A 14,284-nucleotide genomic window follows, 5' to 3' on the forward strand; every position below is an offset into this window, starting at 1 on the left:
AACGTAAATGGCTTTACAGGGAGAAAAATGAACAATACGGAAAGAAAACAACAAACCAAGAATTTTCTGAAGGTTTTACTTCAACTGTTTTGTACTGCTCCAGCCATTGACTTCCATTACTTTTCTGTACAGTATGACAATCAAATAGCAGACTTTTGAAAGTTGCTTAAGGTGGGGAATCAATCATAGTAAATATCAAATCTGAAAAAATGGCATGGATGGAAATCAATGGCTGCATAGAATATCAAAAGAAAATCAAAATCTTCAACACAATTGTATGGTTTGCAAAATGTTCTGCTGTGATGTAAAGTACTGTAGATGTGAACACGGTCCTCTTGACTGGAAGTTATCGGTCTGTACTAATTCTTCCAGAACTTTAAAGACTGTGACGACGACAGTCTGCTCTCCCTGTGTGGTTTCATTATTCCTGTCAGCTGAAAGAATCATTTAAAGGTCAGGGAGTTTCTACATCTGATCCTTTCAACCAAAGCTTCCCCCGACTTTCTAAGACTTTTCTATAGGCACGCGTCCCTGAGGGTGGGGAGAGGGGTGCGGGTCTGTTGTAGCCATTGTACCCCAAGGAGCCAATGAGAGACTGAGCGTGTGCCGGGTCAGCGGTATAAATAGTGGCAGACTCTTGAAGGCAGCACAAACACTCTTCTTTGGACTTTCTGATCACATCAGCCAAACTGTAAGCTAAAGCATCACCATGCAGTCTCCTGGAAAATCTCTAAAGGAAGCTCTGCTGTGTGCTCAGGGTGAAGATCGACTCACTGTTGGAGTCTATGAGAGCGCTAAAATCATGACTGAGTAAGTAAACTGAATGTGACTGAAATACAACTTTGGCTTCATCTCTGTACAGCCACTGTGTTCATCGTCTAAACAGCAGGAACTAACAAGACTTTTCTTTATCCACAGTGACCCGGACAGTGTGTCCTTCTGCGTCCTGGCCATGGATGAGGAGTTTGAGTGTGACATCGCTCTGCAGATCCACTTCACCCTCATCCAGTCCTTCTGCTTCGACAACGACATCAGCATCGTCAGAGTGAGCAACATGCAGCGTCTGGCTGAGATTGTTGGTGACAAGGCGGAGCAGCTTGAAGATGCCCACTGTGTCCTCATCACGGTATGTAGAGCTCAATAATATGAGTCTGAATCATACCTGAAGTGTATATGAGATGCTTTGTTGAGAGACACACGTGGCTAAACTCTGTTTCCTCTTCCTGTTTGAACAGAACCCAGCTGATGGGTCTTGGGAGGACCCTGCTCTGGAGAAGCTGCACCTGTTCTGTGAGGAGAGCCGCCGTCTGAACGACTGGGTTCCTGAGATCAGCCTCCCCGAGCGTTGATCTGGGCCTCGGCTCCTCTCTTGCTCAAAAGCTGTGAAGCTTCTTACCTGGAAATACTCATCCTGATGAAGAGGATGAGCCTGTTTCTGCTCATCCCTGGACACTCCTGAGGAGGATTCCCGTCCAGGCAGCACGGCGCCGGCCCGAGGGGCCTCCCCGTGAACCGTCGCCTCTTGTCCCGTCCATGCCAAGATGACTCTCATTCTTTATGTGAATGAGGTCGGGTATGCCACAAGAGCGACGCATTGACCCTCATTCTTTGTGCGGATGAGGTTTGGAGAGGAAGGAGATGCGAGTTGTGCCACAGAGCCAACGTCGCACGTTGAAAGCACGCGCAGCAGGAGAAGAAGCGGTGCTGAGGAAGAGGCGTTTTTGAAAAGGGACTTTTTGAAGACGTCCTCTTTGCTGAGCAACATGACAACAGTTGCAATCAGCGGAAATGTTTCCCACTTTCCAGAATTGTCTTAATTCTCTAAAGGTTTCACTTTAGAAATTTAACTGACAAAAATATTCCTTAAAAATATTGGAAAATACCATCTAAAGGTTTCACTTTAGATAGTTAACACTGATAGAAAAAAAAGTGCTAAAATAAAAAGAATATAAGTACATGAATCTGAAATATGAAAGAAACCGAAACTGTAGTACTTCCTGAGGGTTTCACCTCAGCTTTATTGATGTCTAATGATGTATCTTGTTCACTGCCTGTCTGAATTTTTAAAGCGTAGAAATAAAATTTTTGAATTCAATATCACCCTCTGTCTGCACTTTGACTTTTTCATATGAAGTTGAATTTGTCTGAAGCACGAATTAAGTCCAAATTAAGCAAACCTGCTCCAGTCTGGTTTAACTTTTTGACTTTCTGCACTCTTTTGGGGGGATTTCTTTAAAGTTTCCTGACCTTTCAAATATGAGCCTTTACCAACATGGCCGACAATCCGTCTGCTACTCAAAACAGCAGCAAACATGTCATGTCTTTACAAATTTCACACATCAATTCAGCTCTGGAGAGGCTTTGATTTGAAATACATGTGTGTACATGAGTGTTTTCTGCCTCTAACTATGCAATGCTTCAGCAAAATCTGTAAAGTATCCTCCACAACTACCCATTTACGTTGGTAGTTTAGAATATGTATGCATTTTGACTAAATAGTATGTAGGATTGTTGTGAAATCCAGCTCTTTTTTGCACTTAGAATACCAAATTTAAAGGGATAGTTTGACATAAGAGGGCTTATTGCCATCCTTCTAAGAGTTCGATTAAAAAATTGCTACCACTCATGTCTCTTAGTGTGCAGCTAGAGGCAGCAGGCGGTTAGCTTAGCATTAATGTTGGTAGCAGCTAACCTGGCTTTGTCCAAAGGTAGCAAAATCCACCTCCCGGCAATTCTACATCTAACACCTTTTTATCTTGTTTGTTAAATCCGTTCCACAGCTGAAGTGCAAAAATAACAATTTGAGCTTTTTGGCTCAGCTTTTTTTAGCTGCATATTTACTGCACAAACATATGAGAGAATCTTTAAAGGAATGTTAATGAACATTAATGCAGGCTGCTCATTCATTTCAATGACTTTCTTGGCAAAGCAGGGTGCTGACTCGGGCACAAACGTGCATTTACTTAAGTCAAAAACATAGATTTTTTTCACCAATCAAATACAAGCATGCACACTCTCTGTCTTGATGGTGAACAGCAGAATTAGCACAATGCTACATAGCAGACGGTCACCCAGAGGGGCGACATAATCCGATAAGAAATTTCTAGACTTGTAAATTCCAGGAGCATCTTAGCACTTTGTTCTAGTTCCTATTTTTTTTTTCTTTTTATAAATGCATTTTTTATGCAGGGGTATTGTAAGATCTCTTTCGACTTATTTGACAGTTACTCTGAGCGGTGAAATGTTTCCTCATGTTGTGCAGCTCAGTGATTGAGTGTGTTTACAGCAACAAAACGTCATGCTAACTTTACAATGAGATCAGTGTCAGCAAATAAAGCTACAACTTCTGTTATAATCATGGGTAAAGTCAAGAAAAAAAACCCAACCACACTGAACGTGCAGCATAATGAAGGTGATCTTTTGCTCCTGGCACACGCTGCTTCTGCTTCTCTTTGACTCATTTGTGATTCAGAACATTAAAGAAGCTTTTGTGTGTTTGGATCCAAACTCTAAAGTCACTCTGACCTGCATGCTGCCTGTCACTGCAAACTATTGTGGAGTCAACAGCTGCTGCAGCCTCCACGCCCCACTGTGACCACCACACACACGCCCACACTGAAGTGCATCTTTAAACAACAGAGGGAGGACAAGTTTGGAAACTGAGGACATTTTGGTGTCCTCACTTCAGGTTAGAATTAGGTTTAGGTTAGGGTTTGGGTAAGGGTTGGTGATAGGCATTTAGGTGTGATGGGTAATGTTAGGGTTAGCGGTTAAGCCAGATTTACATTTGTGCATCAGCTCAATGCAGTCCCTATGCATGCAGCCTACGCCGTTGTGTGCATTTATACTTGTGCAGTGTGTCTGTGTCACTCTGCAGTTACACCTCCAAAACACTAGTTGGCGGTGGGGTTTCCGTGAAGTGCTGTAAAGTTTAGTTGATTCAAACACACATTAAACACACATTAAACATGGCTTCATACACAAGTACACAAATCAGCTTCACTATAACTCGCAGCATTCACAGACAAACACTTGTCTTTATCTGGACACATTTTCCCCACAAATACAACATGCTAATGTTTTTAGCACAAGCCTATGGCATTTTACATTGTATAAATTAGCTTAGCGGCTAACAGATATTTCCTCTACTCATATGAAGCCAGGGACAACAGCAACATTTAACAAAGGTAATGTTACAAAATTTGGCTCCATTACAACTCACAAGGTTCACCAACAAAACAACTGTCTTATACTAAACACGTTTTCCACACAATTGTACATTGTATAAATTAGCCTAGCGACAAGCGGATATTTCCTCTGCTCATATGAAGCCAGGATAAATCACACAAGACATAAAATGCTATTTTGTGGAGCCTTAATGTCTTCACAATTTATTGTTTCTTATCTGTGAAATTAAAGTAAAGAAAAAGCTTCGTCTCCACTGAGGGAAATGGTTTCAGCTTCCAAAAATAGTCAGGAGGTCATAGGCACAGCGCCGACTCAACACAGGAATATAAATCCTTGATAAGGGATTAGGGTGAGGATACTCACAAGGAAGTACAAGAATGTTTGTCCTCACTATCTCTCTTTCTTTTAAGTGGCTCTATTCAATTTGATATGATGCAACGTTTCACCAGAATAAAACATTTTTTTTCCAAGGCTATGATAAAACTTGAATCAGCTTCATCATTCACCGTGCTGCACCCTCACATGTGCATATACACAAACACACGCGCACACACTCATCATGTCAAAATAGAGAGGAAAAAAAGGGCCAGCTGAAATGCAATTACCCCTTTAAATCTCCAGGACAACCAACTAAACACTCACTCCATCTGCTGTCCAATTAATGATAAGGAGAAAGGGAGAGAGGAGGAGGAGGAGGAAGAGGCAGTGTGCCTGGCACAAGCCTGCTGCCATTCATCCATTCAGGAGCAAATCCTGACTAACAACATCATCCCCCAACAGTCAGCAGAAACACATCCAGAGGCTCAACACAACACAGTCCCTGCAGAGGCAAACTTCAACAAAATATTGCAGCAAAATACGTAATGGAATAGTTCAACACTTTATTTCTGGACTTTCTTTCTTTCTCAGAGTGAGATGTGAAGATCAATACAAATCTCCATATGTTTGTATGTGAAGTACAGAGCTGGAGTCAGGCTGCAGTTAGCTCAATTTAGCATAGAGCCTGGAAACGAGTGGAAACAGCTCTCTTGCTGATTAACTTAATCAAAAAAGTAAAAATACTTCAATGTTCTGCCTGAACTCTGTCACCCTGAACGACCTCGGCTGCCCTCTGTCTCAACCCCACGTCATAAAACGCTCTGCTGCTGCGGCCACATGCTGCTTCTCAAGTGTCCTTTCAATATAAAAGCCTCCTCCTCCCAAAGTCTTTTCTGTGTGCTGGAGAGCTGCAGCAGATGGTACTGACGGCCTGCAGGCTCAGTGTGTGTGCGTGTGTGTGTTTCATTTTCTATTGTTGGTGTTTTGGTTTGCAGGTTGCCTAGGATACGGGCATCAACATCCTCTCCGGCTCAAATGTATTTTTGCTTGTTTTAAGAGTTGAAGAGAGACTGAAATATTCAAACTTCATCCCCTCCATTTTATATCCTGTATATTCTGCTATTTATATTTTTGGAGAAATGTTTGTCAGGACAAGTAGACTTTATAAAGCTGGCTCATAGTTGGGTAGTTTCAGAGGTTAATGTCTGCTGACTCTCTCTGTCTGATGGCTATGCTAATGCACTTTTTGACTATGCTAATGTCGCCCTGTGCCATTACCATAAGCCTGCTGCTGGTGTGCCGTGGGTCACAACACACACACGTGCAACTCTGTGCGTGCACATTCAGTCAGATGTGTGTACATGCGCACACACACTCAAACACGCCCATTCCCTCAGTCATCAGCTGTTGATGCTAATATCTGTCTCTGATAGCCATCAGTTCGGCCTGTGTCAGCTCATGATGAATCTAATCACTAATTACATTAACAAAGCTGCAGCCGCTCAGGGTGCTCCTCTCCGGCTCATTCAAACACTTTTTTCCTCCATTTGAATCTTTAAAAACAGTCATGTGATAATCCAAACATTATCATTTTGGTATTTAAGTCACAACCTGATATGTAATTGTTAAGTTTTCAGAATAAAAGCTGTGGTTTTGTACACACAGTGCTGCATGGTTGCAAGATAATTCGATGTTATTTGGGAGTGACATCTGTTTGTATCTGATTTTATCTTTAAAAGGTAACCACAGTGTAAATAAACGTAGAGAAACTATTTTTATCTGTTTACATCAACAGACACAGCTTGTAAACACAAAGTGGGCTCAGAGAGTACACACACATGCACACACACACACACACACACACACACACACACACACACACACACACACACACACACACACACACACACACACTCACACACACACTTGCACGCTGCCAGCTGTTGCCAAAACACTGGTCTGGTTCTTCAATTCAATGCTGGAGCCGCCCTCAAGGGCCTCGTTCAGAAACAGCAGCAACACTGTCTGTGCGTGTTTATTGTGTTTGAGATGGCTGACATGGCAGAATCCTGAGTGTGAAAATTCATTGTTTGAAACAGTTTAGACTCTGCGTCGATGCAGAGGTGACACCATTCTCTAGCCTGATGTGCACCTCCCCAGAAGTACATGTTTTACTTAGTTACTTTTGTAAGCTGAAACCATTTCCCTTATTGGAAACAAAGCTTTTATTTACTTTAATTTCACAGATAAGAAGCAATAAATTGTGAAGACAATAAAGCCTCCACAAAAATAGCATTTTAAGTCTTGTGTGTGATTTATCCTGGCTTCATATCAGTGTATGAAATCTCAGCTCATCGCTAGGCTAATTTATACAATGTAAAATGCCATAGGCTTGTGCTAATAACGTTAGCATGTTGAATTTGTTTGAAAAACGTGTTTAGTATAAGACAGTTGTTTTGTCAGTGAACCTTGTGAGTTGTAATGGAGCCGAATTATGTAACATTACCTTTGTTAAATGTTGCTGTTGTCCCTGGTTTTATATGAGAAGAGGAAATACCTGCTAGCTGCTAGGCTAATTTATACAATGTAAAATGCCATAGGCTTGTGCTAAAAACATTAGCATGTTGTATTTGTGGGGAAAATGTGTCCAGATAAAGACAAGTGTTTGTCTGTGAATGCTGCGAGTTATAGTGAATCTGATTTGTGTACTTGTGTTTGAAATTGTCTCTATTAAGCCATGTTTAATGTGTGTTTAATGTGTGTTTTGAATCAAAAAAACTTTACAGCACTTCACAGAAATTCCACCGCCGACTAGTGTTTTGGAGGTGTAACTGCAGAGTGACACAGACACACCACCGCACAAGTATCAATGCACACAACGGTGTAAGCTACATAGTATGCTGGGCATAGAGCTGAAGCACACATCTGCCGTCTGCAGGTTATTTGACAGAAGAAAGTGTTGGCATTGGACAATCTGCAAACCACTGATACGATACATTTCATATGAATGCTTGTAAATGATATAGTAGGATATGAGCTGACTTTGCCATCTGGGGGATGGTGGATGGTTTGACACTGAGCTGCAGGTGACTGTTGAAGACTAACAAACAAAAACGGTTGTGATTTAGTGAGTCATTGGCATGAAGAGCAGCTGTTATTTACTGAGTCATTGCTGCTTTTTCAGACGGATTGTGCCCCCAAAAATGTGTATTTTAAAGTACAAATGTAGCGTATATATGTGGTTTGCAGAAACGTGCCATGTAAGCATTTATTTTGGCACTTGCATTGCAGTTTCTGTGTGCATACATGCAATGTGTGTTGTATAGAACCAGATCAGATGGCTAAATGTGCTTGTACTGCCCCCACCTCATCCACTGCACACCCTCACCAAAACAAAACTCAGACAAAAGCTCCAGCCAACACTTCTACGCCCTCCTCAATGGGCACAAAGAGCAGAAAAACGACAGGAGGGGCCCTGCACAAAGGTGCACCGAGACCCCGGCCCTCTCCCTTCTTTTGTGCCGAAGAATGGAAAGGTCCAGGAGCAGCTGCTGTTGGCTGCACGGGACATTTGAGACGGTCCCTTTCACCAAAAACAAAGTCTGGAGCTGTGAGTGTGCAGGCTGCAGGGCTGCAGGGGTGACGAGGAGGAGGAGGAGGGGGGAGGTTGTATACAAAACGAAAGGCACACTTTGCCTGATCACTGTAGAGCTGACTCCCCATTCATCCTGCAGCTCAGCAGCAGGGGTGGAGGGTGGCTGGGTGGGGGAGGAGGGTCTTAAAGTGAAGGAGGAAGCCTTTAAAGTTGACATGAGTCACATCAGTCACAACACAAAGGAGTCCCAGAGGTCTGCCATATGGTGCAGCCCCATCATCTGTTCAGGAATCACTCAAAGAAATCCAGCCAGAGCCAATAGGAGCGCAAGCTCTGCACCTTTCTCTACCCAGCGACACAGCTCTGGTTTCTGATTGGCTGCAGAGGTGTTGTCATTAATGCAGTGTCTCAATTAGCCAGATAGGTAGGAGGAGGGCAATTTGTTGTTTTAGTGCATCAGGATGCTGTGTGTGTGTCGGGTTGATTAGTGTTGGATTTCCCCTCAGGTTACCTCTACATGTGGGGCTCCAAAATGTCCTATATCAACTTTTAAGCGTGTTTTCCAAAGAAAATCTCCATGAATCACTTTAGATATAACTTAGGCAAGGCAGCTTTATTTGTATAGCACATTTCATACACAAGAGCAGTTCAAAGTGCCTTAAAGAGGAATGAAATGTAAAACACAATAAAGGCTACAGAACACAGTAAAGAGAAAAATATATAAGGGGTAAAAGTAATTACTAAATTATTTACAATTTAAAAAAAATAAATCATTAAAATGAGCAAACATGCAGACAACAGGTGCAAAGGTAATATGTTTATTTCAAATGATTTAACATCATCTGGGAGGTTATTCCAGGTTCCAAGCACGTCAGAGGTATATTTGGGCGCGGAGCCACAGAATGATTTATACACAAGTAGCAAGATTTTGAAATCAATTCTCTGAGTGACAGATAACCAGGATAAGGATTATTACATATTACATATTACATATTTCCTAGTTTTTGTCAGAACCTTAACAGCAGCGTTCTGAATAAGCTGAAGTTGCCAAACAGACCATTGCAGTAATCTCATCTACTGGAAATAAAAGTGTGTGTGAGCCTTTGCTATGACATTATTCCTCTGACTTTATCAATGTTTTTAAATGCAGACTATGTTACAGATTTGATGTGGCTGTGGAAATTGAAATCTTAGCCCAGAGTAACACCAAAGTTTCTTGCTTGACTCTCAGTTATAAGAGAGAGGGATTCAAGGTGAGAGCTGACTCTGTCTATTTTTCCGTGGCCCAAAGACAGTTATGTTGGACGTATCTCTGAGTTGGAGTTCATTTATTTGCTCGATATAGGTGTTCTACAGGTCCATAATCACCTGGTGAAAGTGAATGAAAATGGTCTGTTTCACACAATCATACTATTTGCTTTTCTCAGTCAGTAGAGGAATTATTGCTCTGCAGATGAATCAATTTATGACAGAGTGGTATTAATCAGTGGAAAAAGATGCATCTAACAACTCTAAGAATAGAAAGAAACATCTAAATTTTGCATTTTGAAACAGAAATATAGACTACAGCCTGCTTTCAAATGACTGAATACTAATTGTCAAATAGGCTACACACTGTCATAAAGTACATAAACAGTGGACATCCTCATTGAACATTTGCCTTGTTTATTTCTGCCTTACATTGTGAAAAGAGGCAAGAGGAAGTGTGTTTAATGTTTTATACTGTTTATTTTATCTATTTATGATTACAAAATGTCACGTTTTACATTTTTTGGTCATCACTTTGGGTCTCATATTTGATTTGTGCAGAATAACGAGTCCAGAAATGCAACAGTAGAAGCCTGATTGCAGTACAATGATTAGACTACAGTAAATACAGATTTAAAAAAACATTAGTGTTCTGTACTGACTGTTTTCCTGTGATGAGAAGGTGGTGAGAAGAAGTTCCCCTTCTGAATGTCCTGTCAATTACTGAGGAAAAAATGTCAAAGGTAAACCAACCCTAAAAAGTGTGAGTAGGCTAAATGTATGTGTAAGCTGTGTGAGCCCTTAACATGAAGCAGTGTCTATTTGTGATGAAAGTTTGAATCTGTCTAGAGTGCTGAGCAGATCCACTGAAGGGTCATTTTCCCTGTCTACACATCTGTGTAGTGGTGGAACAGCTGACAAGATCCTTTACTTCAATAAAAGTACCAATACAATTCTGTACAGGTGCTTCACTACAAGTAAAAGTCCTGTACTGTGAATGCAGAAGTAGTATCAGCAACATAAACTGATTATAAAAGTTAATCTAAGTTAAGAAGCACAAGTGAGTCAGAGCTGCACTGAGTCTGAATTTATATGAATGAGGGAAATCATGTCCTCACTCCCAGCTGAATGAATGGATGTTGTCTGTATGTGGTGTGCCATCTAGTGGTGCAACAGTGGTACTACAGGCTGTAATACATCATTAATACATGGCTCCAGTCAGGATGATGAACACAGCAACAGTTCCACCTAGTGGTTCAGAGCTGCTCCTGCATCACAGCAAGTCCTGAATATAACTGCTGATATCAGACAATCATATAAAAAAATGACTATGATGAGCATGTGCATTTCATTCAGAAAGGAGAATAAAGGAGCTGCACGCTATAAATAATTCTTAGTATTCAGTTGAACACAGAGCACGAAATGATGTTTCTTCAGTGTGTTTGACACTCAGCATGCTGACTGACATACAGACCCACTGAGTGTCACAGATACACAGCCACTCATTTCTCTACCACAGCAACTGAATTTGTTATCTACTGCTTTGGTCTGGTTTTATTTTTCATTGTGATATTGGATGTTGTTTTCCTGCATTTCTTTGCCTCTTATCAAACAGTTTAAAATACCTCTGTGTCTGAAAGCCTTGATTACATTTATTTTTCTTAACGATTATTTTGTCTCTGATATTTGTCTTTTCTTTGCATATTTCAGTTATTTATTTTATTTGTTTGAACCCTGAGCCTTGGGAGAAATAATAATGCAGTCTACATCCAAATGAAATATGAACAGAGTCTGGCGCCTTACATATCTTAACTTTTCTTATTACTTTACTTTAATTTGTTAATGAATGATTTCTGTTTGGGAGGATGAGCAGGCATGGGAATAGTTCATGTGCCAAAATTTTTTGAGAGAGAGAAAAAGAGAAAAGGAACAAGCATATTTACACATATGCATAAAGGTGCACATACTATACACATATTTACATTCAAGAAATGATGTATTAAATGAGGTGGCACAGTGGTTCAGTGGTTAGCATTGTCGTCTCGGGGTGGGAGTTCAAACTCTGGTGTTTTACAGGGTTAGTTATTAGTATTAGAATTAGTCCCCACCCCAAAGTCACACAATAACACAAACTAACTAACTGATTGAGGCAGCGGTAGACCAGCCGCTCCTGTGTTCAGTGAGGTAAAATTACTGCTTTTGTCAATGGAGTCTGGTTTTAAAGAGAGCACAGATTAGTTTCACTTTCAGTTCAGTTCCCTGCCGGAAAGATCTGTGTGTTACTGAGCATACGACTGGATACATGAGACTTAGATTGTACTGCACAAGTTGTATAAGAGTTTGTAAATGCATATATTTGGATTACGTTTTGTTGTTGTCAATCGTGGACCCCTTTCACTTCAATTCATCAAGAATTTTCTTAGTATTTGGATTCTTCATTCACCAGAGGCATTCATGAAAAACAAATTTTTCTTGAAGAATTCAACTTACCATGGGGTGTGTAACTGATATACAAGAGGTCGTTTGAGGAGTGAAGCATTCCTTTAAGGAGCTATTTCAAAGATTGCATTTGACAGATCAGAGAGAATGGTCAAAATTGGTGCAGCAGAGGCCAGGTTATTCTGACTTTTAATCCCTGGGTTATGATCCACAAATGTTGGATCCTACATTTCCCATAATGCCACTCCATAGCATCCATCATTACTGTGTGATCCATTTACGTTGCTACGAGCGGTGAGACTCAAGATGATGTCGTAAAATGTCGTAACTTCCTGTTCAAATTGGCGGTATGTGTTCCGTTTGCGTTTGTACCATTTACGACCTAAAGGTAAACAAAGATGGACGCCTCCAAGAAAGCAAGCCTTTATTATTAGCAACACTGCTAGCTACTTTCACCAACACCAATGGTTAAACAACACATACACGACATTCCACGCACAACAACCCATCATAAAGCATTCCCATAAGGCATTATAATGTGTACGAGTAATTAAAATGAAGACTCAAATTTGCTAAACAGTAAAAATAATAGTAAAGAGCACAGCCACTTACGGAAAATATAGGGTGCAGCCATCTTTGCTTTCGTCAGTCTTTCGAAACTTGTAGTCCTCTGAGTTTGTACGAGACCGCTACTGGTGGAACCGCCTCCAAGAGGCGTGTCATGATGTGTTGCTGAGTAATTTTGCACAACTTCCTGTCTTTCCTACCGTCTTACTAGCAGTAAGATCTATATAGAACGGCCCCAATAAACAACTTCTTTCAAATGTCACACCTTCAGCCTGTAACTCTGTAAATGCTGTAAAAACTGTGGTTTCTAACTGAGATTACCCTGATGACATCACACTGACATCATCATGATTATTGTCTCAGACTTAACAAAGCTCTATACAACTGTTTTCTGTCATGATCCTGGGTTTTTGTTGATATAATGTTATCTTGTGTCACACCTGTCTTCCACCTGTTTCGTTAGTCCTTCCCTGTTCCCAGAGTCTTCCCTTCACGACAGCTCTTAGTCTTGTTTGCTCCACCCTAGTATTCCCCTCCACGCCCTTGTTGTCAGCCAATCCCCATTTCCCTCCTTTTGTCCGTGTCCTCCTACTCCAGCTGTGTCTCATTCTTGTGATTAGTTTTCTGTGTATATATACCTGTGTGTTTCCCTTTGTTTCTTGTCAGTTCATCCTGTGTTCATCCCTGTGTTCTTGGTGTAGTTCCCTGCTCTGTTTCCTGTCTTGTGCTCTGTTTGGATTTTTTACCAAAGTTCATTGTGTTGTTTAGTTTTGGTTCTGCTTTCATCTGGACTTCTGGTTACCTGCTTCTTCTGGATGTTTTTTTTATCAGCTGCATTAAAACTCGCTTTATGTTTAAACCTCAACCTGCCTGCTGCTCTGCACTTGGGTCCTTCCTGAACTGATTCATGACCATTTTCATTCAGTCGTCCTTAAGGCCCATTTATGCTCAACGTTAAATATGGATCCAGATACGGACAGAGCCTTCTGTCCGTGCTCTGCGTTCATTTCGTCCGTATTTCTGCATGTTTCCATAACGCAAACAGATACGGGCCAAATGGAGCAGTACCACCGGAAACCATGGGGTAGTGTTGCTGTCACTACCCAATACGTAGCTCTAGTGAGACACGAAGAAGAAATAATTCAATTTCTCTCATCGGCAGCACTAGAGAAAATAATTCTCCATCCTCCAGTCGCGATGTATTTAACGGCCTCACCGACCACCGCCTCCTACAACGCTGCCTCTGCTTTTGTCTTTTATGCAAGAGGTACATTATCAATATCTCCTCCACAGTCGCCATGTTTGTTTTTGAGTTTGTTGTTGTCATAAACTTGACGCTGGGCTGCCTCCTGGTGGATATATTGGTTAACATCCATGCCAACGTAAAGGACGCATGAAGTATGTGGGCAGTGACGGTAACATCATTTGAAACGGACGTATACATTTTCGTACGTAAAGGGAGCATAAATGAGCCTTAAATGTGACGGTTAAAATGTGCAAAATCAGGAGTTCAAGTGTGTTCAAGTCCTTTTTAATAAATCAGGCTCGATGTTTGAACTCTTCTTCCTTCTTTTTCCTCAAATACCTTTTTGGCACTCGAGGATATTCCCCTCCTCCTTTACACGTTATCTGCATATGTTTCCCGGCTGTTAACAAGCACAATAACGCAAACAGTTATCTCATAGTAAGCATTTCAGTCAGCATACCTACCTGCCACACTGAAAGATGCACAGTGAAAAGACGTAGTTTCCATCTCTGGATGTGCAGTGACCGCAGTCCTACCATCCATCAGCCATACCATACATTTTTAGTATGTGTGTGTTTTTAGTGTGTACTCTTTGATGTCACATTAGCTATATGCCTTTAACCTTTTCCTGGACATACACTAAAGTTGAATTTTGGTTTTTGTTGCTGATGTCGGCTGCAGCA

The 14,284-nt window shown here is 41.2% G+C and overlaps 1 protein-coding gene across 1 annotated transcript; it reads left to right on the plus strand.

Moving 5' to 3' along the window:
• The first annotated feature begins 709 nt into the window (after positions 1–709).
• Positions 710–1,687, plus strand: LOC125905933 (growth arrest and DNA damage-inducible protein GADD45 gamma-like). Its single transcript, XM_049604260.1, has 3 exons — positions 710–810; positions 919–1,126; positions 1,236–1,687. The coding sequence occupies exons 1-3, from the start codon at positions 710–712 to the stop codon at positions 1,347–1,349; spliced, it is 423 nt and encodes a 140-aa protein (XP_049460217.1). The 3' UTR covers positions 1,350–1,687.
• Positions 1,688–14,284: the final 12,597 nt, after the last annotated feature.

Source organism: Epinephelus fuscoguttatus, linkage group LG18 (assembly GCF_011397635.1).
Source record: "Epinephelus fuscoguttatus linkage group LG18, E.fuscoguttatus.final_Chr_v1".
NCBI classification, from domain to species: domain Eukaryota; kingdom Metazoa; phylum Chordata; class Actinopteri; order Perciformes; family Serranidae; genus Epinephelus; species Epinephelus fuscoguttatus.